Source organism: Drosophila kikkawai, chromosome 3L, assembly GCF_030179895.1.
Source record: "Drosophila kikkawai strain 14028-0561.14 chromosome 3L, DkikHiC1v2, whole genome shotgun sequence".
Taxonomy (NCBI): Eukaryota; Metazoa; Arthropoda; class Insecta; order Diptera; family Drosophilidae; genus Drosophila; species Drosophila kikkawai.
In genome coordinates, this window is record NC_091730.1 from 5,118,720 (window position 1) to 5,143,446 (window position 24,727).

At 43.2% G+C, this 24,727-nt stretch overlaps 4 protein-coding genes across 5 annotated transcripts; 2 read left to right on the forward strand and 2 right to left on the reverse strand.

Moving 5' to 3' along the window:
- Nucleotides 1–2,105: 2,105 nt before the first annotated feature.
- Nucleotides 2,106–3,148, reverse strand: LOC108079731 (uncharacterized). Of its 2 annotated transcripts, none has more exons than XM_041777322.2 (2): nt 2,814–3,148; nt 2,106–2,738 (listed from the first exon to the last, which is right to left on the reverse strand). In XM_041777322.2, exons 1-2 carry the CDS (start codon nt 3,056–3,058, stop codon nt 2,216–2,218), a joined length of 768 nt encoding a protein of 255 aa, XP_041633256.1. In that variant the 5' UTR covers nt 3,059–3,148; the 3' UTR covers nt 2,106–2,215. The 2 variants fall into 2 exon arrangements, with proteins under 2 accessions (XP_041633256.1, XP_017029631.1); XM_017174142.3 differs by having other exon boundaries at nt 2,106–2,756; nt 2,814–3,146.
- A 130-nt stretch (nt 3,149–3,278) lies between these two features.
- On the reverse strand, nt 3,279–4,629 carry LOC121503139 (protein starmaker). Its single transcript, XM_041777302.2, has 2 exons — nt 3,650–4,629; nt 3,279–3,587 (listed from the first exon to the last, which is right to left on the reverse strand). The coding sequence occupies exons 1-2, from the start codon at nt 4,505–4,507 to the stop codon at nt 3,285–3,287; spliced, it is 1,161 nt and encodes a 386-aa protein (XP_041633236.1). The 5' UTR covers nt 4,508–4,629; the 3' UTR covers nt 3,279–3,284.
- Nucleotides 4,630–19,032: 14,403 nt separating this feature from the next.
- On the forward strand, nt 19,033–20,037 carry LOC138928296 (circumsporozoite protein-like). The gene has a single exon (XM_070285002.1). The coding sequence runs from the start codon at nt 19,033–19,035 to the stop codon at nt 20,035–20,037; it is 1,005 nt and encodes a 334-aa protein (XP_070141103.1).
- A 201-nt stretch (nt 20,038–20,238) lies between these two features.
- LOC138928297 (circumsporozoite protein-like) lies at nt 20,239–21,057 on the forward strand. The gene has a single exon (XM_070285003.1). It carries the CDS (start codon nt 20,239–20,241, stop codon nt 21,055–21,057), a length of 819 nt encoding a protein of 272 aa, XP_070141104.1.
- Nucleotides 21,058–24,727: the final 3,670 nt, after the last annotated feature.

Consider the following 24,727-nt stretch of genomic DNA (forward strand, 5'->3'; position numbering starts at 1 on the left):
CCGGCCACGCCTCCCCGAAAATAAGCGAACCAACGTTAGAAAATTAGGTTCAAATGAAAACGAAAGTCCGCACAGGTTGAGTGCATGGTTATATCGACTCGGATCTTGAGGCTGATCAAGAATGTATATGCTCTATGGGGCCAAAAATTACTCTTTAAAAGCATTGCAATCTTTTGATTATAATTAGAATGCCCTGCATTCTAATATAGTGAAACAAATACTTACAGATGATGTTGTTTCTGGCAGTTTTTCTTTGGTTTTTTTTTTTTTATAATTGTTTAAATCTATTCCCTGTCCAGGGGGGTTCTTGGTTGGCAATTCCTGGCCAAATTCGAGGCCAGATGCCTTCTCACGCTTTGCATGCCATAAATTTCACTGCCTTTCACTGTAAATCAAATTGGTCGACTTAATTGCGTGCATTTTAATGCCCAATTCCATTGCGTGCCATTTGATGTTTTTTCTGCAGCAGCTTTTGCTTTCTGGCTTTTCCTTTTTATATTGCCTTTTCCTTTAGCTTTTGAAATTCTGTGTGTGCCAGTTTCGGACGAGAAAACTCTTCGAGATGCTCTGTTTCGCAAGTGGACTAGATTTCACGTCGGAAAGGTAAAACAAACAAGATAGGAAGCTAACTTCGGCACGTCAAACTTTGTATACCCTTGCAGTTTGCAATTGAATTATTAAGAATCGATCCATTCTCGTGAAATTAATAGAAAAATTAACAGGAAATATATCAAATTCGATTATTAAGACACAGACAAAATATGTATACTTTATAGGGTCGGAAATGTCTACTTCACTGCGTTGCAAACTCCTGAGTAAAGTTCTAATACCCTGCAAGGATATATAAATTGAAAATCGAAATGCAGGAAGAGAAAAAAGTGATATTTCAATGGGACAAATTGTCTATGCGTTTCAGGTGGGAGCTAGAGACCTCCCTCGGAGGGTTCCAGGTGCATTGGCATGACGGCTTTCAAAATCGTAGATTGAATATCAAATCGAACGATTTAACCTTCACTGTGGCCGAGTTCGTGCCTTAAGTCATTTGTTTTTGTACCGAATAAACACTCGCACACAGAAATTGAAAGTGAAATTTCGTTGTTGTTACTTTTACTTGCTACTTGCTACTGCTTTATTTTTTGTGATTTTTTTGTTGCTAGGTAATTTTGTTGGCTGCCTTTATGATTTTGGTAATTGTGGAAAAAGAAAGGCACTCACAATCGTATCGCCTCGCATCGCATCGCTGATAAGAAACGTGATTTAATTTTAAGCTAAAAATTATTTTGAAGAAACACATACGGCGCTTTTCACTTTTCAATGGCCTTGCCTTCGGGAGTGCCTTGCCATATAAAATTGACTGTGGACTTGAATCTCTGGGTCTGATTTAAAAGAGTGGAAGAACAAAAAACTCGTCTGGGAGTTGTCTTGTCTGGGCTCATATATGTCTGTATTTTTCGCGTGTGTAAAATGCCCTTCATAAAGGTTTATTTTTTTCGGCGTAAAATTATATATATATTATTATAATATAAATTATATTATTAATAAATTAATAATCCCAGTCTCTGTTATTGTTACCTTCACCGTATATCATTAATTATTATTTAAATTGTTATTTTTTAATATTTAAGCTCAATTCTAGATTAATTAAAGCTGTCTTAGCTGAAGAGCATTGCATGTTCAGATGGCCATAAGTACCAGCTTCTGTTGCTTTTTTCCCGTGCTCTTTGGCCTCATCCCTTCCTGCCATTGTAGCACAGACAATGATGGTGCTGCACTTGGATGTTGGAGGTAGAGCCGGTGATGGCACTGGCCCTGTGGGGGGGGGGTTGAGTCAGAGTCGGAGTCGATAGCGATCTGCTTTCGCTGCCCGTTAATCAGGCAGTCAACGAAAGAGCAAGCTCACCCGGTAGTTGCTTTGGGCTTTCGCCTTTGTTTGCTTTACTTTTGTGTTTAGAGTTTATTTTGTTTCTCTTAGTTTTCAGTTTTCCGTTTTAAGTTTTAATTTTTTTTTTTGTATTGGTTTGATTGATGCGAGAACAAGGTTTGTCGCTTAGCTCTTTGTCGACGGCGGCGTCGGCTACCGGATGTGTTCTATTAAAATAGAGGCGTTCTCCAGGCAAGGCCTTTATAGCACACTTTTAATCGTAAAAAAAATAAAACATATTCTTTTGGGATTTCTCAATAAATATACATGACTGTGTGCAGCCTTCGAACTTGGTTAGGTTTCCTCTAAATAAACATAAAAACAACTAGAGACGTTGGTGCTGGAGCAGCTAGAAGAGGAAACGCTGACCAGTGATTTCTTAGACGTCTTTAGTTTGTTTCGGCTTCTCCATTTCTGCCAAAGGCGCTTGAAGATGACCTTTGAGCGTTTCTTCTGGACCTCAGATGGACATAAGGAGGCTACATCCGAAAGTATCTCCGAAGGTATCTCGGAACGCTTTATGATAGATTCCGGTAGCATTGGAGGTGCAATTTCTAACGGCGGATTCTGCAGGCCCTTTAGGACTAACTGAAGATTCCGTCTCAGAACCTGGTACTGTTCATGTTCGGCAAATGGATTTTTGTGATTGGGATAGGGTACGGGTTCAGGTGCGGAAGTACTTGGTCTTTTAGGAGAACTTAAAGTTAAACGGCGCCTTATGCGTGGTGGTGGCTTTGGTGGAATTAACGGTGACTGTGGGGTTGGATGCTTCTTAGGTCTCGTGTCCAGCCTGAAATGCTCTGCATTGCTCTTGGTGCTGCAATGGAAAAGCCAGCTAAAGCATAAGCTCTTGGTTAATATTCTGGACAAAATCTTTGATCACAATACTCACCCCACCAGAATGAGAACTGCATTGTAGATCGGCAGCGTCACTAAACCCAGAATTAGTAACCTAAGCAGCGGACACCAGGATTGCTGCAACTGCGTCAGCCAGTTCGAAGAACAGCAGCCAGGAGTAGTATCCGTACTCCCATTGTACACACTCAGGGCCGTTGACTCCCATAGTCTGGGGCACTGGCCGAAGGGCAGGATCATTATCATGGACAAACCAAGACAGGCTCTAAATGGAAGCTTCATTTTATGTTGTATATAATTGTTATTTTGTTTGTGGTTTAAAAATAGTGTAAACCTATTGACTTTTGGTGCTGGGAAGTGTTATGTTCATTTTATTTTGAATTAAGGGGGTTGACCCATGTAACAGCCACTTAAATTTTTTTTTTTTTTAACGCATTTTTTTAAATTTTTCAGTGTAAAACAATTAAAGCCTGATCCAATTGCAAATATTATTCAAGTAAATTTTTATTTACAAAATAAACTCTTTAGTTACTTCCTGTATCGATACCCGTTGATGGACATATACATCCTTTCTGGGCTCCAATTGATCGACATTCGTTTCCGGCACAATTGGCAGATATCTGCAACAGGTACTGTGTGGTAATCCCACTGGCAGAGTGCAGGGGGGCACAAAGTTCTCCTCACATAGGGATATCAGTGTATCCGCCGAAGTACTCGTTAAACTCCGCATGCGACTTCGCAGATAGTGACTGCAGTAGACGGCGGGCAGAAGCAGCAGAGTGAAGGGTAAAAGCCAGAACCAAATGGCGTTCTGGAGAATAATAATAATAAATATAATTAATGGTACATATATCCACTGCAATCCTCACTCACCATCGGATTAGCGATCCTCCAACAAAGATCATTTAAGTCCTTTTGGTCTTGCGAATCTGAGTTCTCATAGTCAGGTGAATCTGAGTCCTCATGGTCTTTCGAACCTGAGTCCTCATGGTCAGGGGAATATGTGTCCCCATGGTCTTTAGAACCTGAGTCCGCATGGTCAGGAGAATCTAAGTTCGCATAGTCAGGAGAAGTTAAGTCCTTATGGTCTTTCGAATCTGAGTCCTCATGACCTTCCGAATATGAGTCACGGTCTTTTGAATCTGCCGAATCTTTCGAATCTGAATCATGGTCAAGCGAATATGAGCCCTCATGGTCTTTTGAATCCTTTTGGTCAAGCGAATCTGAGTCAACATGATCTTTCGAATCTGTGTCACGCATATCTGAGTCATAATAGGCAAGCGGTTTTGATAACAAATAGTCCGAATACTTATAGTCATGCGAATCTGAATCCCCATGGATTTTCGAATCTGATCCCTTATGGTTAGGAGAAAATGAATCCTGATGGTCTTTTGAAGCCTTATGGTCAGGCGAATATAAGTCCTCGTGGTCTTTCGAATCGGTCGAATCGAAGGCATAATAGTCATGCGGTTCTGAGTACAAGTAGTCGGAGCTTTCATAGTCATACAAATCTGAATCCCCATGGGTTTTCGAATCTGATCCCTTATGGTCAGGAGAATATGAATCCTGATGGTCTTTTGAAGCCGTATGGTCAGGTGAATCTGAGGGCTCGTTGTCTTTCGAATCCGTCGAATCAAAGGCATAATAGTCAGGCGGTTCTGAGTACAAATAGTCTGAGCTTTCATAGTCATGCAAATCTGAATCCCCATGGGTTTTCGAATCAGATGCCATATGGTCAGGAGAATATGAATCCTGGCGATCTTTTGAAGCCGTATGGTCAGGCGAATCTAAGTGCTCGTGGTCTTTCGAATCGGCCGAATCGAAGGCATAATAGTCAGGCGGTTCTGAGTACAAATAGTCTGAGTTCTCATAGTCATACGAATCTGAATCCCCATGGCTTTTCGAATCTGATCCCTTATGGTCAGGAGAATATGAATCCTGATGGTCTTTTGAAGCCGTATGGTCAGGTGAATCTGAGTCCTCGTGGTCTCTTGAATCGGCCGAATCGAAGGCATAATAGTCGTGCGGTTCTGAGTACAAATAGTCTGAGTTCTCATAGTCATACGAATCTGAATCCCCATGGCTTTTCGAATCTGATCCCTTATGGTCAGGAGAATATGAATCCTGGCGATCTTTTGAAGCCGTATGGTCAGGTGAATCTGAGTCCTCGTGGTCTTTCGAATCGGCCGAATCGAAAGCATAATAGTCATGCGGTTCTGAGTACAAATAGTCGGAGCTTTCATAGTCATGCAAATCTGAATCCCTATGGGTTCTCGAATCAGATCCCATATGGTCAGGAGAATATGAATCCTGGCGATCTTTTGAAGCCGTATGGTCATGTGAATCTGAGTCCTCGTGGTCTCTTGAATCGGCCGAATCGAAGGCATAATAGTCGTGCGGTTCTGAGTACAAATAGTCTGAGTTCTCATAGTCATACGAATCTGAATCCCCATGGCTTTTCGAATCTGATCCCTTATGGTCAGGAGAATATGAATCCTGATGGTCTTTTGAAGCCGTATGGTCAGGTGAATCTGAGTCCTCGTGGTCTTTCGAATCGGCCGAATCGAAAGCATAATAGTCATGCGGTTCTGAGTACAAATAGTCGGAGCTTTCATAGTCATACAAATCTGAATCCCTATGGGTTCTCGAATCAGATCCCATATGGTCAGGAGAATATGAATCCTGGCGATCTTTTGAAGCCGTATGGTCATGTGAATCTGAGTCCTCGTGGTCTCTTGAATCGGCCGAATCGAAGGCATAATAGTCGTGCGGTTCTGAGTACAAATAGTCTGAGTTCTCATAGTCATACGAATCTGAACCCCCATGGCTTTTCGAATCTGATCCCTTATGGTCAGGAGAATATGAATCCTGATGGTCTTTTGAAGCCGTATGGTCAGGTGAATCTGAGTCCTCGTGGTCTTTCGAATCGGCCGAATCGAAAGCATAATAGTCATGCGGTTCTGAGTACAAATAGTCGGAGCTTTCATAGTCATACAAATCTGAATCCCTATGGCTTTTCGAATCTGATCCCTTATGGTCAGGAGAATATGAATCCTGATGGTCTTTTGAAGCCGTATGGTCATGTGAATCTGAGTCCTCGTGGTCTCTTGAATCGGCCGAATCGAAGGCATAATAGTCGTGCGGTTCTGAGTACAAATAGTCTGAGTTTTCATAGTCATACAAATCTGAATCCCCATGGCTTTTCGAATCTGATCCCTTATGGTCAGGAGAATATGAATCCTGATGGTCTTTTGATGCCGTATGGTCATGTGAATCTGAGTCCTCGTGGTCTCTTGAATCGGCCGAATCGAAGGCATAATAGTCGTGCGGTTCTGAGTACAAATAATCTGAGTTCTCATAGTCATACGAATCTGAATCCCCATGGCTTTTCGAATCTGATCCCTTATGGTCAGGAGAATATGAATCCTGATGGTCTCTTGAAGCCGTATGGTCAGGTGAATCTGAGTCCTCGTGGTCTTTCGAATCGGCCGAATCGAAAGCATAATAGTCATGCGGTTCTGAGTACAAATAGTCGGAGCTTTCATAGTCATACAAATCTGAATCCCTATGGGTTCTCGAATCAGATCCCATATGGTCAGGAGAATATGAATCCTGATGGTCTTTTGAAGCCGTATGGTCATGTGAATCTGAGTCCTCGTGGTCTCTTGAATCGGCCGAATCGAAGGCATAATAGTCGTGCGGTTCTGAGTACAAATAGTCTGAGTTCTCATAGTCATACGAATCTGAATCCCCATGGCTTTTCGAATCTGATCCCTTATGGTCAGGAGAATATGAATCCTGGCGATCTTTTGAAGCCGTATGGTCAGGTGAATCTGAGTCCTCGTGGTCTTTCGAATCGGCCGAATCGAAAGCATAATAGTCATGCGGTTCTGAGTACAAATAGTCGGAGCTTTCATAGTCATGCAAATCTGAATCCCTATGGGTTCTCGAATCAGATCCCATATGGTCAGGAGAATATGAATCCTGGCGATCTTTTGAAGCCGTATGGTCATGTGAATCTGAGTCCTCGTGGTCTCTTGAATCGGCCGAATCGAAGGCATAATAGTCGTGCGGTTCTGAGTACAAATAGTCTGAGTTCTCATAGTCATACGAATCTGAATCCCCATGGCTTTTCGAATCTGATCCCTTATGGTCAGGAGAATATGAATCCTGATGGTCTTTTGAAGCCGTATGGTCAGGTGAATCTGAGTCCTCGTGGTCTTTCGAATCGGCCGAATCGAAAGCATAATAGTCATGCGGTTCTGAGTACAAATAGTCGGAGCTTTCATAGTCATACAAATCAGAATCCCTATGGCTTTTCGAATCTGATCCCTTATGGTCAGGAGAATATGAATCCTGATGGTCTTTTGAAGCCGTATGGTCATGTGAATCTGAGTCCTCGTGGTCTCTTGAATCGGCCGAATCGAAGGCATAATAGTCGTGCGGTTCTGAGTACAAATAGTCTGAGTTTTCATAGTCATACAAATCTGAATCCCCATGGCTTTTCGAATCTGATCCCTTATGGTCAGGAGAATATGAATCCTGATGGTCTTTTGAAGCCGTATGGTCATGTGAATCTGAGTCCTCGTGGTCTCTTGAATCGGCCGAATCGAAGGCATAATAGTCGTGCGGTTCTGAGTACAAATAATCTGAGTTCTCATAGTCATACGAATCTGAATCCCCATGGCTTTTCGAATCTGATCCCTTATGGTCAGGAGAATATGAATCCTGGCGATCTTTTGAAGCCGTATGGTCAGGCGAATCTAAGTGCTCGTGGTCTTTCGAATCGGCCGAATCGAAGGCATAATAGTCAGGCGGTTCTGAGTACAAATAGTCTGAGTTCTCATAGTCATACGAATCTGAATCCCCATGGCTTTTCGAATCTGATCCCTTATGGTCAGGAGAATATGAATCCTGATGGTCTTTTGAAGCCGTATGGTCATGTGAATCTGAGTCCTCGTGGTCTTTCGAATCGGCCGACTCGAAGGCATAATAGTCATGCGGTTCTGAGTACAAATAGTCGGAGCTTTCATAGTCATACAAATCTGAATCCCCATGGGTTTTCGAATCAGATGCCATATGGTCAGGAGAATATGAATCCTGGCGATCTTTTGAAGCCGTATGGTCATGTGAATCTGAGTCCTCGTGGTCTTTCGAATCGGCCGAATCGAAGGCATAATAGTCAAGCGGTTCTGAGTACAAATAGTCGGAGCTTTCATAGTCATACAAATCTGAATCCCCATGGGTTCTCGAATCAGATCCCATATGGTCAGGAGAATATGAATCCTGATGGTCTTTTGAAGCCGTATGGTCATGTGAATCTGAGTCCTCGTGGTCTTTCGAATCGGCCGACTCGAAGGCATAATAGTCATGCGGTTCTGAGTACAAATAGTCGGAGCTTTCATAGTCATACAAATCTGAATCCCCATGGGTTTTCGAATCAGATGCCATATGGTCAGGAGAATATGAATCCTGGCGATCTTTTGAAGCCGTATGGTCATGTGAATCTGAGTCCTCGTGGTCTTTCGAATCGGCCGACTCGAAGGCATAATAGTCAGGCGGTTCTGAGTACAAATAGTCTGAGTTCTCATAGTCATACGAATCTGAATCCCCATGGCTTTTCGAATCTGATCCCTTATGGTCAGGAGAATATGAATCCTGATGGTCTTTTGAAGCCGTATGGTCAGGTGAATCTGAGTGCTCGTGGTCTCTTGAATCGGCCGAATCGAAGGCATAATAGTCAGGCGGTTCTGAGTACAAATAGTCGGAGTTTTCATAGTCATACGAATCTGAATCCCCATGGATTTTCGAATCTGATCCCTTATGGTCAGGAGAATATGAATCCTGATAGTCTTTCGAATCGGCCGAATCGAAGGCATAATAGTCATGCGGTTCTGAGTACAAATAGTCGGAGTTTTCATAGTCATACGAATCTGAATCCCCATGGATTTTCGAATCTGATCCCTTATGGTCAGGAGAATATGAATCCTGATAGTCTTTTGAAGCCTTATGGTCAGGCGAATCTAAGTGCTCGTGGTCTTTCGATTCGGTCGAATCGAAGGCATAATAGTCGTGCGGTTCTGAGTACAAATAGTCGGAGTTTTCATAGTCATACGAATCTGAATCCCCATGGATTTTCGAATCTGATCCCTTATGGTCAGGAGAATATGAATCCTGATGGTCTTTTGAAGCCTTATGGTCAGGTGAATCTGAGTGCTCGTGGTCTTTCGAATCGGTCGAATCGAAGGCATAATAGTCATGCGGTTCTGAATACAAATAGTCGGAGTTTTCATAGTCATACAAATCTGAATCCCCATGGGTTTTCGAATCAGATCCCATATGGTCAGGAGAATATGAATCCTGGCGATCTTTTGAAGCCATATGGTCAGGTGAATCTGAGTCCTCGTGGTCTTTCGAATCGGTCGAATCGAAGGCATAATAGTCGTGCGGTTCTGAGTACAAATAGTCTGAGTTTTCAAAGTCATACAAATCTGAATCCCCATAGATTTTCGAATCTGATCCCTTATGGTCAGGAGAATATGAATCCTGATGGTCTTTTGATGCCGTATGGTCAGGTGAATCTGAGTGCTCGTGGTCTTTCGAATCGGCCGAATCGAAGGCATAATAGTCATGCGGTTCTGAATACAAATAGTCGGAGTTTTCATAGTCATACAAATCTGAATCCCCATGGGTTTTCGAATCAGATCCCATATGGTCAGGAGAATATGAATCCTGGCGATCTTTTGAAGCCATATGGTCAGGTGAATCTGAGTCCTCGTGGTCTTTCGAATCGGTCGAATCGAAGGCATAATAGTCGTGCGGTTCTGAGTACAAATAGTCTGAGTTTTCATAGTCATACAAATCTGAATCCCCATGGGTTTTCGAATCAGATCCCATATTGTCAGGAGAATATGAATCCTGGCGATCTTTTGAAGCCATATGGTCAGGTGAATCTGAGTCCTCGTGGTCTGTCGAATAGGCCGAATCGAAGGCATAATAGTCGTTCGGTTCTGAGTACAAATAGTCTGAGTTCTCATAGTCATACGAATCTGAATCCCCATGGCTTTTCCAATCTGATCCCATATGGTCAGGAGAATATGAATCCTGGCGATCTTTTGAAGCCGTATGGTCAGGTGTACCTGAGTCCTCGTGGTCTTTCGAATCGGAAGAATCGAAGGCATAATATTCGTGCGGTTCTGAAAACAAATAGTCGGAGCTTTCATAGTCATACAAATCTAAATCCCCATGGGTTTTCGAATCAGATCCCATATGGTCAGGAGAATATGAATCCTGGCGATCTTTTGAAGCCATATGGTCAGGTGAATCTGAGTGCTCGTGGTCTTTCGAATCGGAAGAATCGAAGGCATAATAGTCGTGCGGTTCTGAAAACAAATAGTCGGAGCTTTCATAGTCATACAAATCTAAATCCCCATGGCTTTTCCAATCTGATCCCATATGGTCAGGAGAATATGAATCCTGGCGATCTTTTGAAGCCATATGGTCAGGTGAATCTGAGTCCTCGTGGTCTGTCGAATAGGCCGAATCGAAGGCATAATAGTCGTTCGGTTCTGAGTACAAATAGTCTGAGTTCTCATAGTCATACGAATCTGAATCCCCATGGATTTTTGAATCTGATCCCATATGGTCAGGAGAATATGAATCCTGGCGATCTTTGGAAGCCGTATGGTCAGGTGAATCTGAGTGCTCGTGGTCTTTCGAATCGGCCGAATCGAAGGCATAATAGTCATGCGGTTCTGAATACAAATAGTCGGAGCTTTCATAGTCATACAAATCTGAATCCCCATGGGTTTTCGAATCTGATCCCTTATGGTCAGGAGAATATGAATCCTGGCGATCTTTTGAAGCCGTATGGTCAGGTGAATCTGAGTCCTCGTGGTCTTTCGAATCGATCGAATCGAAGGCATAATAGTCGTGCGGTTCTGAGTACAAATAGTCGGAGCTTTCATAGTCATACAAATCTGAATCCCCATGGGTTTTCGAATCTGATCCCTTATGGTCAGGAGAATATGAATCCTGATGGTCTTTTGAAGCCGTATGGTCAGGTGAATCTGAGTGCTCGTGGTCTTTCGAATCGGCCGAATCGAAGGCATAATAGTCGTGCGGTTCTGAGTACAAATAGTCTGAGTTCTCATAGTCATACGAATCTGAATCCCCATGGCTTTTCGAATCTGATCCCTTATGGTCAGGAGAATATGAATCCTGGCGATCTTTTGAAGCCGTATGGTCAGGTGAATCTGAGTCCTCGTGGTCTTTCGAATCGGTCGAATCGAAGCCATAATAGTCGTGCGGTTCTGAGTACAAATAGTCTGAGTTTTCATAGTCATACAAATCTGAATCCCGATGGGTTTTCGAATCAGATCCCATATGGTCAGGAGAATATGAATCCTGGCGATCTTTTGAAGCCGTATGGTCAGGTGAATCTGAGTCCTCGTGGTCTTTCGAATCGGCCGAATCGAAGGCATAATAGTCATGCGGTTCTGAGTACAAATAGTCGGAGCTTTTATAGTCATACAAATCTGAATCCCCATGGGTTTTCGAATCTGATCCCATATGGTCAGGAGAATATGAATCCTGGCGATCTTTTGAAGCCGTATGGTCAGGTGAATCTGAGTCCTCGTGGTCTTTCGAATCGGTCGAATCGAAGGCATAATAGTCGTGCGGTTCTGAGTACAAATAGTCTGAGTTTTCATAGTCATACAAATCTGAATCCCCATGGGTTTTCGAATCAGATCCCTTATGGTCAGGAGAATATGAATCCTGGCGATCTGTTGAAGCCATATGGTCAGGTGAATCTGAGTCCTCGTGGTCTTTCGAATCGGTCGAATCGAAGGCATAATAGTCGTGCGGTTCTGAGTACAAATAGTCGGAGTTTTCATAGTCATACGAATCTGAATCCCCATGGGTTTTCGAATCAGATCCCATATGGTCAGGAGAATATGAATCCTGGCGATCTTTTGAAGCCGTATGGTCAGGTGAATCTGAGTCCTCGTGGTCTTTCGAATCGGTTGAATCGAAGGCATAATAGTCGTGCGGTTCTGAGTACAAATAGTCAGAGTTTTCATAGTCATACAAATCTGAATCCCCATGGCTTTTCGAATCTGATCCCATATGGTCAGGAGAATATGAATCCTGATGGTTTTTTGAAGCCGTATGGTCAGGTGAATCTGAGTGCTCGTGGTCTTTCGAATCGGCCGAATCGAAGGCATAATAGTCATGCGGTTCTGAGTACAAATAGTCTGAGTTCTCATAGTCATACGAATCTGAATCCCCATGGCTTTTCGAATCTGATCCCTTATGGTCGGGAGAATATGAATCCTGGCGATCTTTTGAAGCCGTATGGTCAGGTGAATCTGAGTCCTCGTGGTCTTTCGAATCGGCCGAATCGAAGGCATAATAGTCGTGCGGTTCTGAGTACAAATAGTCTGAGTTCTCATAGTCATACGAATCTGAATCCCCATGGGTTTTCGAATCAGATCCCATATGGTCAGGAGAATATGAATCCTGGCGATCTTTTGAAGCCGTATGGTCAGGGTAATCTGAGTCTTCGTGGTCTTTCAAATCGGCCGAATCGAAGGCATAATAGTCATGCGGTTCTGAGTACAAATAGTCTGAGTTCTCATAGTCATACGAATCTGAATCCCCATGGCTTTTCGAATCTGATCCCATATGGTCAGGAGAATATGAATCCTGATGGTCTTTTGAAGCCGTATGGTCAGGTGAATCTGAGTCCTCGTGATCTTCCGAATCGCTCGAATCGAAGGCATAATAGTCATGCGGTTCTGAGTACAAATAGTCTGAGTTTTCATAGTCATACAAATCTGAATCCCCATGGGTTTTCGAATCAGATCCCATATGGTCAGGAGAATATGAATCCTGGCGATCTTTTGAAGCCGTATGGTCAGGGTAATCTGAGTCTTCGTGGTCTTTCAAATCGGCCGAATCGAAGGCATAATAGTCGTGCGGCTCTGAGTATAAATAGTCGGAGTTTTCATAGTCATACAAATCTGAATCCCCATGGATTTTCGAATCTGATCCCTTATGGTCGGGAGAATATGAATCCTGGCGATCTTTTGAAGCCGTATGGTCAGGTGAATCTGAGTCCTCGTGGTCTTTCGAATCGGCCGAATCGAAGGCATAATAGTCAGGCGGTTCTGAGTACAAATAGTCTGAGTTTTCATAGTCATACGAATCTGAATCCCCATGGCTTTTCGAATCTGATCCCATATGGTCAGGAGAATATGAATCCTGATGGTCTTTTGAAGCCGTATGGTCAGGGTAATCTGAGTCTTCGTGGTCTTTCAAATCGGCCGAATCGAAGGCATAATAGTCGTGCGGCTCTGAGTATAAATAGTCGGAGTTTTCATAGTCATACAAATCTGAATCCCCATGGATTTTCGAATCTGATCCCTTATGGTCGGGAGAATATGAATCCTGGCGATCTTTTGAAGCCGTATGGTCAGGTGAATCTGAGTCCTCGTGGTCTTTCGAATCGGCCGAATCGAAGGCGTAATAGTCGTGCGGTTCTGAGTACAAATAGTCGGAGTTTCCATAGTCATACAAATCTGAATCCCCATGGATTTTCGAATCAGATCCCATATGGTCAGGAGAATATGAATCCTGGCGATCTTTTGAAGCCGTATGGTCAGGTGAATCTGAGTCCTCGTGGTCTTTCGAATCGGTCGAATCGAAGGCATAATAGTCATGCAGTTCTGAGTATAAATACTCTGAGCTTTCATAGTCATACAAATCTGAATCCCCATGGATTTTCGAATCTGATCCCATATGGTCAGGAGAATATGAATCCTGATGGTCTTTTGAAGCCGTATGGTCAGGTGAATCTGAGTCCTCGTGGGCTTTCGAATCGGCCGAATCGAAGGCATAATAGTCATGCGGTTCTGAGTACAAATAGTCTGAGTTCTCATAGTCATACGAATCTGAATCCCCATGGCTTTTCGAATCTGATCCCTTATGGTCAGGAGAATATGAATCCTGATGGTCTTTTGAAGCCGTATGGTCAGGTGAATCTGAGTGCTCGTGGGCTTTCGAATCGGCCGAATCGAAGGCATAATAGTCAGGCGGTTCTGAGTACAAATAGTCGGAGTTTTCATAGTCATACGAATCTGAATCCCCATGGCTTTTCGAATCTGATCCCTTATGGTCAGGAGAATATGAATCCTGATGGTCTTTTGAAGCCGTATGGTCAGGTGAATCTGAGTCTTCGTGGTCTTTCAAATCGGCCGAATCGAAGGCATAATAGTCATGCGGTTCTGAGTACAAATAGTCGGAGTTCTCATAGTCATACGAATCTGAATCCCCATGGCTTTTCGAATCTGATCCCTTATGGTCAGGAGAATATGAATCCTGATGGTCTTTTGAAGCCGTATGGTCAGGTGAATCTGAGTGCTCGTGGGCTTTCGAATCGGCCGAATCGAAGGCATAATAGTCAGGCGGTTCTGAGTACAAATAGTCTGAGTTTTCATAGTCATACGAATCTGAATCCCCATGGCTTTTCGAATCTGATCCCTTATGGTCAGGAGAATATGAATCCTGATGGTCTTTTGAAGCCGTATGGTCAGGTGAATCTGAGTCTTCGTGGTCTTTCAAATCGGCCGAATCGAAGGCATAATAGTCATGCGGTTCTGAGTACAAATAGTCTGAGTTCTCATAGTCATACGAATCTGAATCCCCATGGCTTTTCGAATCTGATCCCTTATGGTCAGGAGAATATGAATCCTGATGGTCTTTTGAAGCCGTATGGTCAGGTGAATCTGAGTCCTCGTGGGCTTTCGAATCGGCCGAATCGAAGGCATAATAGTCATGCGGTTCTGAGTACAAATAGTCTGAGTTCTCATAGTCATACGAATCTGAATCCCCATGGCTTTTCGAATCTGATCCCTTATGGTCAGGAGAATATGAATCCTGATGGTCTTTTGAAGCCGTATGGTCAGGTGAATCTGAGTCCTCGTGGTCTTTCAAATCGCTCGAATCGAAGGCAAAATAGTCAGGCGGTTCTGAGTACAAATAGTCTGAGCTTTCATAGTCATACAAATCTGAATCCCCATGGATTTTTGAATCTGATCCCATATGGTCAGGAGAATATGAATCCTGGCGATCTTTGGAAGCCGTATGGTCAGGTGAATCTGAGTCTTCGTGGGCTTTCGAATCGGCCGAATCAAAAGCATAATAGTCAGGCGGTTCTGAGTACAAATAGTCTGAGTTCTCATAGTCATACGAATCTGAATCCCCATGGCTTTTCGAATCTGATCCCTTATGGTCAGGAGAATATGAATCCTGATGGTCTTTTGAAGCCGTATGGTCAGGTGAATCTGAGTGCTCGTGGGCTTTCGAATCGGCCGAATCGAAGGCATAATAGTCAGGCGGTTCTGAGTACAAATAGTCGGAGTTTTCATAGTCATACGAATCTGAATCCCCATGGCTTTTCGAATCTGATCCCTTATGGTCAGGAGAATATGAATCCTGATGGTCTTTTGAAGCCGTATGGTCAGGTGAATCTGAATCCTCGTGGTCTTTCGAATCGGCCGAATCGAAGGCATAATAGTCGTGCGGTTCTGAGTACAAATAGTCGGAGTTTTCATAGTCATACAAATCTGAATCCCCATGGGTTTTCGAATCAGATCCCATATGGTCAGGAGAATATGAATCCTGGCGATCTTTTGAAGCCATATGGTCAGGTGAATCTGAGTCCTCGTGGGCTTTCGAATCGGCCGAATCGAAGGCATAATAGTCATGCGGTTCTGAGTACAAATAGTCTGAGTTCTCATAGTCATACAAATCTAAATCCCCATGGGTTTTCGAATCAGATCCCATATGGTCAGGAGAATATGAATCCTGGCGATCTTTTGAAGCCATATGGTCAGGTGAATCTGAGTCCTCGTGGTCTTTCGAATCGGCCGAATCGAAGGCATAATAGTCATGCGGTTCTGAGTACAAATAGTCTGAGTTCTCATAGTCATACAAATCTGAATCCCCATGGGTTTTCGAATCTGATCCCTTATGGTCAGGAGAATATGAATCCTGATGGTCTTTTGAAGCCGTATGGTCAGGTGAATCTGAGTCCTCGTGGTCTTTCGAATCGCTCGAATCGAAGGCATAATAGTCGTGCGGTTCTGAGTACAAATAGTCTGAGCTTTCATAGTCATACAAATCTGAATCCCCATGGATTTTTGAATCTGATCCCATATGGTCAGGAGAATATGAATCCTGGCGATCTTTGGAAGCCGTATGGTCAGGTGAATCTGAGTCTTCGTGGGCTTTCGAATCGGCCGAATCAAAAGCATAATAGTCAGGCGGTTCTGAGTACAAATAGTCTGAGTTCTCATAGTCATACGAATCTGAATCCCCATGGCTTTTCGAATCTGATCCCTTATGGTCAGGAGAATATGAATCCTGATGGTCTTTTGAAGCCGTATGGTCAGGTGAATCTGAGTCCTCGTGGTCTTTCGAATCGCTCGAATCGAAGGCATAATAGTCGTGCGGTTCTGAGTACAAATAGTCTGAGCTTTCATAGTCATACAAATCTGAATCCCCATGGATTTTTGAATCTGATCCCATATGGTCAGGAGAATATGAATCCTGGCGATCTTTGGAAGCCGTATGGTCAGGTGAATCTGAGTCTTCGTGGGCTTTCGAATCGGCCGAATCAAAAGCATAATAGTCAGGCGGTTCTGAGTACAAATAGTCTGAGTTCTCATAGTCATACGAATCTGAATCCCCATGGATTTTTGAATCTGATCCCATATGGTCAGGAGAATATGAATCCTGGCGATCTTTGGAAGCCGTATGGTCAGGTGAATCTGAATCCTCGTGGTCTTTCGAATCGGCCGAATCGAAGGCATAATAGTCAGGCAATTCTGAGTACAAATAGTCTGAGTTCTCATAGTCATACGAATCTGAATCCCCATGGATTTTTGAATCTGATCCCATATGGTCAGGAGAATATGAATCCTGGCGATCTTTGGAAGCCGTATGGTCAGGTGAATCTGAGTCTTCGTGGGCTTTCGAATCGGCCGAATCGAAGGCATAATAGTCAGGCGGTTCTGAGTACAAATAGTCTGAGTGCTCATAGTCATGCGAATCTGAATCACCATGGCTTTTTGAATCTGATCCCATATGGTCAGGAGAATATGAATCCTGGCGATCTTTGGAAGCCGTATGGTCAGGTGAATCTGAATCCTCGTGGTCTTTCGAATCGGCCGAATCGAAGGCATAATAGTCAGGCAATTCTGAGTACAAATAGTCTGAGTTCTCATAGTCATACGAATCTGAATCCCCATGGATTTTTGAATCTGATCCCATATGGTCAGGAGAATATGAATCCTGGCGATCTTTGGAAGCCGTATGGTCAGGTGAATCTGAGTCTTCGTGGGCTTTCGAATCGGCCGAATCAAAAGCATAATAGTCAGGCGGTTCTGAGTACAAATAGTCTGAGTTCTCATAGTCATACGAATCTGAATCCCCATGGATTTTTGAATCTGATCCCATATGGTCAGGAGAATATGAATCCTGGCGATCTTTGGAAGCCGTATGGTCAGGTGAATCTGAGTCTTCGTGGGCTTTCGAATCGGCCGAATCGAAGGCATAATAGTCATGCGGTTCTGAGTACAAATAGTCGGAGTTTTCATAGTCATACGAATCTGAATCCCCATGGCTTTTCGAATCTGATCCCTTATGGTCAGGAGAATATGAATCCTGATGGTCTTTTGAAGCCGTATGGTCAGGTGAATCTGAGTGCTCGTGGGCTTTCGAATCGGCCGAATCGAAGGCATAATAGTCAGGCGGTTCTGAGTACAAATAGTCGGAGTTTTCATAGTCATACGAATCTGAATCCCCATGGCTTTTCGAATCTGATCCCTTATGGTCAGGAGAATATGAATCCTGATGGTCTTTTGAAGCCGTATGGTCAGGCGAATCTAAGTGCTCGTGGTCTTTCGAATCGTCCGAATCGAAGGCATAATAGTCAGGCGATTCTGAGTACAAATAGTCAGAGTTTTCATAGTCATACAAATCTGAATCCCCATGGGTTTTCGAATCTGATGCCTTATGGTCAGGAGAATATGAATCCTGATGCTCTTTTGAGGCCTTATGGTCAGGTGAATCTGAGTGCTCGTGGTCTTTTGAATCGGCTGAATCGAGGGCATAATAGTCATGCGGTTCTGAGTACAAATAGTCGGAGTTCTCATAGTCATACGAATCTGAATCCCCATGGCTTTTCGAATCTGATCCCTTATGGTCAGGAGAATATGAATCCTGATGGTCTTTTGAAGCCTTAATGTCAGGCGAATCTAAGTGCTCGTGGTCTTTCGAATCGGCCGAATCGAAGGCATAATAGTCAGGCGATTCTGAGTACAAATAGTCTGAGTGCTCATAGTCATACGAATCTGAATCCCCATGGCTTTTCGAATCTGATCCCTTATGGTCAGGAGAATATGAATCCTGATGGTCTTTTGAAGCCGTATGGTCAGGTGAATCTGAGTCCTCGTGGTCTTTCGAATCGGTTGAATCGAAGGCATAATAGTCAGGCAATTCTGAGTACAAATAGTCTGAGTGCTCATAGTCATACGAATCTGAATCCCCATGGGTTTTCGAATCTGATCCCTTATGGTCAGGAGAATATGAATCCTGATGGTCTTTTGAAGCCGTATGGTCAGGCGAATCTAAGTGCTCGTGGTCTTTCGAATCGTCCGAATCGAAGGCATAATAGTCAGGCGATTCTGAGTACAAATAGTCTGAGTGCTCATAGTCATGCGAATCTGAATCACCATGGCTTTTCGAATCTGATCCCTTATGGTCAGGAGAATATGAATCCTGATAGTCTTTTGAAGCCGTATGGTCAGGTGAATCTGAATCCTCATGGTCTTTCGAATCGGTCGAATCGAAGGCATAATAGTCAGGCGATTCTGAGTACAAATAGTCTGAGTTCTCATAGTCATACGAATCTGAATCCCCATGGCTTTTCGAATCTGATCCCTTATGGTCAGGAGAATATGAATCCTGATGGTCTTTTGAAGCCTTAATGTCAGGCGAATCTAAGTCTCCATAATTATTCGAATCGGAGTCATGGTCAGGTGAATCTGAGTCCTCGTGGTCTTTCGAATCGGTTGAATCGAAGGCATAATAGTCATGCGGCTCTGAGTACAAATAGTCTGAGTGCTCATAGTCATACGAATCTGAATCCCAATGGGTTTTCGAATCTGATCCCTTATGGTCAGGAGAATATGAATCCTGATGGTCTTTTGAAGCCTTATGGTCAGGTGAATCTGAGTCCTCGTGGGCTTTCGAATCGGCCGAATCGAAGGCATAATAGTCAGGCGATTCTGAGTACAAATAGTCTGAGTGCTCATAGTCATACGAATCTGAATCCCAATGGGTTTTCGAATCTGATCCCTTATGGTCAGGAGAATATGAATCCTGATGGTCTTTTGAAGCCGTATGGTCAGGTGAATCTGAATCCTCATGGTCTTTCGAATCGTCCGAATCGAAGGCATAATTGTCGTGCGGTTCTGAGTACAAATAGTCTGAGTGCTCATAGTCATGCGAATCTGAATCCCAATGGCTTTTCGAATCTGATCCCTTATGGTCAGGAGAATATGAATCCTGATAGTCTTTTGAAGCCGTATGGTCAGGCGAATCTAAGTCTCCATAATTATTCGAATCGGAGTCATGGTCAGGTGAATCTGAGTCCTCGTGGTCTTTCGAATCGGTTGAATCGAAGGCATAATAGTCATGCGGCTCTGAGTACAAATAGTCTGAGTGCTCATAGTCATACGAATCTGAATCCCCATGGGTTTTCGAATCTGATCCCTTATGGTCAGGAGAATATGAATCCTGATGGTCTTTTGAAGCCGTATGGTCAGGCGAATCTAAGTGCTCGTGGTCTTTCGAATCGTCCGAATCGAAGGCATAATAGTCAGGCGATTCTGAGTACAAATAGTCTGAGTGCTCATAGTCATGCGAATCTGAATCACCATGGCTTTTCGAATCTGATCCCTTATGGTCAGGAGAATATGAATCCTGATAGTCTTTTGAAGCCGTATGGTCAGGTGAATCTGAATCCTCATGGTCTTTCGAATCGGTCGAATCGAAGGCATAATAGTCAGGCGATTCTGAGTACAAATAGTCTGAGTTCTCATAGTCATACGAATCTGAATCCCCATGGCTTTTCGAATCTGATCCCTTATGGTCAGGAGAATATGAATCCTGATGGTCTTTTGAAGCCTTAATGTCAGGCGAATCTAAGTCTCCATAATTATTCGAATCGGAGTCATGGTCAGGTGAATCTGAGTCCTCGTGGTCTTTCGAATCGGTTGAATCGAAGGCATAATAGTCATGCGGCTCTGAGTACAAATAGTCTGAGTGCTCATAGTCATACGAATCTGAATCCCAATGGGTTTTCGAATCTGATCCCTTATGGTCAGGAGAATATGAATCCTGATGGTCTTTTGAAGCCTTATGGTCAGGTGAATCTGAGTCCTCGTGGGCTTTCGAATCGGCCGAATCGAAGGCATAATAGTCAGGCGATTCTGAGTACAAATAGTCTGAGTGCTCATAGTCATACGAATCTGAATCCCAATGGGTTTTCGAATCTGATCCCTTATGGTCAGGAGAATATGAATCCTGATGGTCTTTTGAAGCCGTATGGTCAGGTGAATCTGAATCCTCATGGTCTTTCGAATCGTCCGAATCGAAGGCATAATTGTCGTGCGGTTCTGAGTACAAATAGTCTGAGTGCTCATAGTCATGCGAATCTGAATCCCAATGGCTTTTCGAATCTGATCCCTTATGGTCAGGAGAATATGAATCCTGATAGTCTTTTGAAGCCGTATGGTCAGGCGAATCTAAGTCTCCATAATTATTCGAATCGGAGTCATGGTCAGGTGAATCTGAGTCCTCGTGGTCTTTCGAATCGGTTGAATCGAAGGCATAATAGTCATGCGGCTCTGAGTATAAATAGTCTGAGTGCTCATAGTCATACGAATCTGAATCCCAATGGGTTTTCGAATCTGATCCCTTATGGTCAGGAGAATATGAATCCTGATGGTCTTTTGAAGCCGTATGGTCAGGCGAATCTAAGTGCTCGTGGTCTTTCGAATCGGCTGAATCGAGGGCATAATAGTCATGCGGTTCTGAGTACAAATAGTCGGAGTTTTCATAGTCATGCGAATCTGATTCCCCATGGCTTTTCGAATCTGATCCCTTATGGTCAGGAGAATATGAATCCTGATGGTCTTTTGAAGCCATAATGTCAGGTGAATCTAAGTTTCCATAATCTTTCGAATCTGAGTCATGGTCAGGTGAATCTGAGTCCTCATCTTCACTATATTTAAACACATGATCTGTATCTGTGTACATAGGATGACTTGAGTCGATAACTTCATACTCCATAACTTCTGGCTTATGGTCAGGCGAATATAAGTCCTCGTGGTCTTTTGAATCAGAGTCTGGACGCTTACCCCACTCATCCCAGTACACCGGATCTGAATATTTTGTTGTAGGCTTAACGTACTCATCTTCACTATATTTATACGAAGCAAACAAATCTTCTGAATCTGTGAACATAGGATGATTTGAGTCGATATCTTCATACTCCATAACTTCTGGCTTATGGTCAGGCGAATATAAGTCCTCGTGGTCTTTCGAATCGGTCGAATCGAAATCATGCGGTTCTGAGTACAAATAGTCTGAGTTTTCATAGTCATGCGAATCTAAATTCCCATGGGTTTTCGAATCTGATCCCTTATGGTCAGGAGAATATGAATCCTGATGGTCTTTTGAAGCCGTATGGTCAGGCGAATCTAAGTGCTCGTGGTCTTTCGAATCGGCTGAATCGAGGGCATAATAGTCATGCGGTTCTGAGTACAAATAGTCGGAGTTTTCATAGTCATGCGAATCTGAATCCCCATGGATTTTCGAATCTGATTCATTATGGTCAGGAGAATATGAATCCTGATGGTCTTTTGAAGCCTTAATGTCAGGTGAATCTAAGTTTCCATAATCTTTCGAATCTGAGTCATGGTCAGGTGAATCTGAGTCCTCGTGGTCTTTCGAATCGGTTGAATCGAAGGCATAATAGTCATGCGGCTCTGAGTATAAATAGTCTGAGTGCTCATAGTCATACGAATCTGAATCCCAATGGGTTTTCGAATCTGATCCCTTATGGTCAGGAGAATATGAATCCTGATGGTCTTTTGAAGCCGTATGGTCAGGCGAATCTAAGTGCTCGTGGTCTTTCGAATCGGCTGAATCGAGGGCATAATAGTCATGCGGTTCTGAGTACAAATAGTCGGAGTTTTCATAGTCATGCGAATCTGAATCCCCATGGATTTTCGAATCTGATTCATTATGGTCAGGAGAATATGAATCCTGATGGTCTTTTGAAGCCTTAATGTCAGGTGAATCTAAGTTTCCATAATCTTTCGAATCTGAGTCATGGTCAGGTGAATCTGAGTCCTCGTGGTCTTTCGAATCGGTTGAATCGAAGGCATAATAGTCGTGCGGTTCTGAGTACAAATAGTCTGAGTGCTCATAGTCATACGAATCTGAATCCCAATGGGTTTTCGAATCTGATCCCTTATGGTCAGGAGAATATGAATCCTGATGGTCTTTTGAAGCCGTATGGTCAGGCGAATCTAAGTGCTCGTGGTCTTTCGAATCGGCTGAATCGAGGGCATAATAGTCATGCGGTTCTGAGTACAAATAGTCGGAGTTTTCATAGTCATGCGAATCTGATTCCCCATGGCTTTTCGAATCTGATCCCTTATGGTCAGGAGAATATGAATCCTGATGGTCTTTTGAAGCCATAATGTCAGGTGAATCTAAGTTTCCATAATCTTTCGAATCTGAGTCATGGTCAGGTGAATCTGAGTCCTCATCTTCACTATATTTAAACACATGATCTGTATCTGTGTACATAGGATGACTTGAGTCGATAACTTCATACTCCATAACTTCTGGCTTATGGTCAGGCGAATATAAGTCCTCGTGGTCTTTTGAATCAGAGTCTGGACGCTTACCCCACTCATCCCAGTATACCGGATCTGAATATTTTGTTGTAGGCTTAACGTACTCATCTTCACTATATTTATACGAAGCAAACAAATCTTCTGTATCTGTGTACATAGGATGACTTGAGTCGATAACTTCATACTCCATAACTTCTGGCTTATTGTCAGGCGAATATAAGTCCTCGTGGTCTTTTGAATCAGAGTCTGGACGCTTACCCCACTCATCCCAGTACACCGGATCTGAATATTTTGTTGTAGGCTTAACGTACTCATCTTCACTATATTTATACGAAGCAAACAAATCTTCTGAATCTGTGAACATAGGATGATTTGAGTCGATATCTTCATACTCCATAACTTCTGGCTTATGGTCAGGCGAATATAAGTCCTCGTGGTCTTTCGAATCGGTTGAATCGAAGGCATAATAGTCATGCGGCTCTGAGTACAAATAGTCTGAGTGCTCATAGTCATACGAATCTGAATCCCAATGGGTTTTCGAATCTGATCCCTTATGGTCAGGAGAATATGAATCCTGATGGTCTTTTGAAGCCTTATGGTCAGGGGAATCTGAGTGCTCGTGGTCTTTCGAATCGGTCGAATCGAAGGCATAATAGTCGTGCGGTTCTGAGTACAAATAGTCTGAGTGCTCATAGTCATACGAATCTGAATCCCAATGGGTTTTCGAATCTGATCCTTTATGGTCAGGAGAATATGAATCCTGATGGTCTTTTGAAGCCGTATGGTCAGGTGAATCTGAATCCTCGTGGTCTTTCGAATCGGTCGAATCGAAGGCATAATAGTCTTGCGGTTCTGAGTACAAATAGTCTGAGTTCTCATAGTCAGACAAATCTGATTCCCCATGGCTTTTCGAATCTGATCCCTTATGGTCAGGAGAATATGAATCCTGATGGTCTTTTGAAGCCTTAATGTCAGGTGAATCTAAGTTTCCATAATCTTTCGAATCTGAGTCATGGTCAGGTGAATCTGAGTCCTCATCTTCACTATATTTAAACACATGATCTGTATCTGTGTACATAGGATGACTTGAGTCGATAACTTCATACTCCATAACTTCTGGCTTATGGTCAGGCGAATATAAGTCCTCGTGGTCTTTTGAATCAGAGTCTGGACGCTTACCCCACTCATCCCAGTATACCGGATCTGAATATTTTGTTGTAGGCTTAACGTACTCATCTTCACTATATTTATACGAAGCAAACAAATCTTCTGTATCTGTGTACATAGGATGACTTGAGTCGATAACTTCATACTCCATAACTTCTGGCTTATGGTCAGGCGAATATAAGTCCTCGTGGTCTTTTGAATCAGAGTCTGGACGCTTACCCCACTCATCCCAGTACACCGGATCTGAATATTTTGTTGTAGGCTTAACGTACTCATCTTCACTATATTTATACGAAGCAAACAAATCTTCTGAATCTGTGAACATAGGATGATTTGAGTCGATATCTTCATACTCCATAACTTCTGGCTTATGGTCAGGCGAATATAAGTCCTCGTGGTCTTTCGAATCGGTCGAATCGAAATCATGCGGTTCTGAGTACAAATAGTCTGAGTTTTCATAGTCATGCGAATCTAAATTCCCATGGGTTTTCGAATCTGATCCCTTATGGTCAGGAGAATATGAATCCTGATGGTCTTTTGAAGCCGTATGGTCAGGCGAATCTAAGTGCTCGTGGTCTTTCGAATCGGCTGAATCGAGGGCATAATTGTCATGCGGTTCTGAGTACAAATAGTCGGAGTTTTCATAGTCATGCGAATCTGAATCCCCATGGATTTTCGAATCTGATTCATTATGGTCAGGAGAATATGAATCCTGATGGTCTTTTGAAGCCTTAATGTCAGGCGAATCTAAGTCTCCATAATTATTCGAATCCGAGTCATGGTC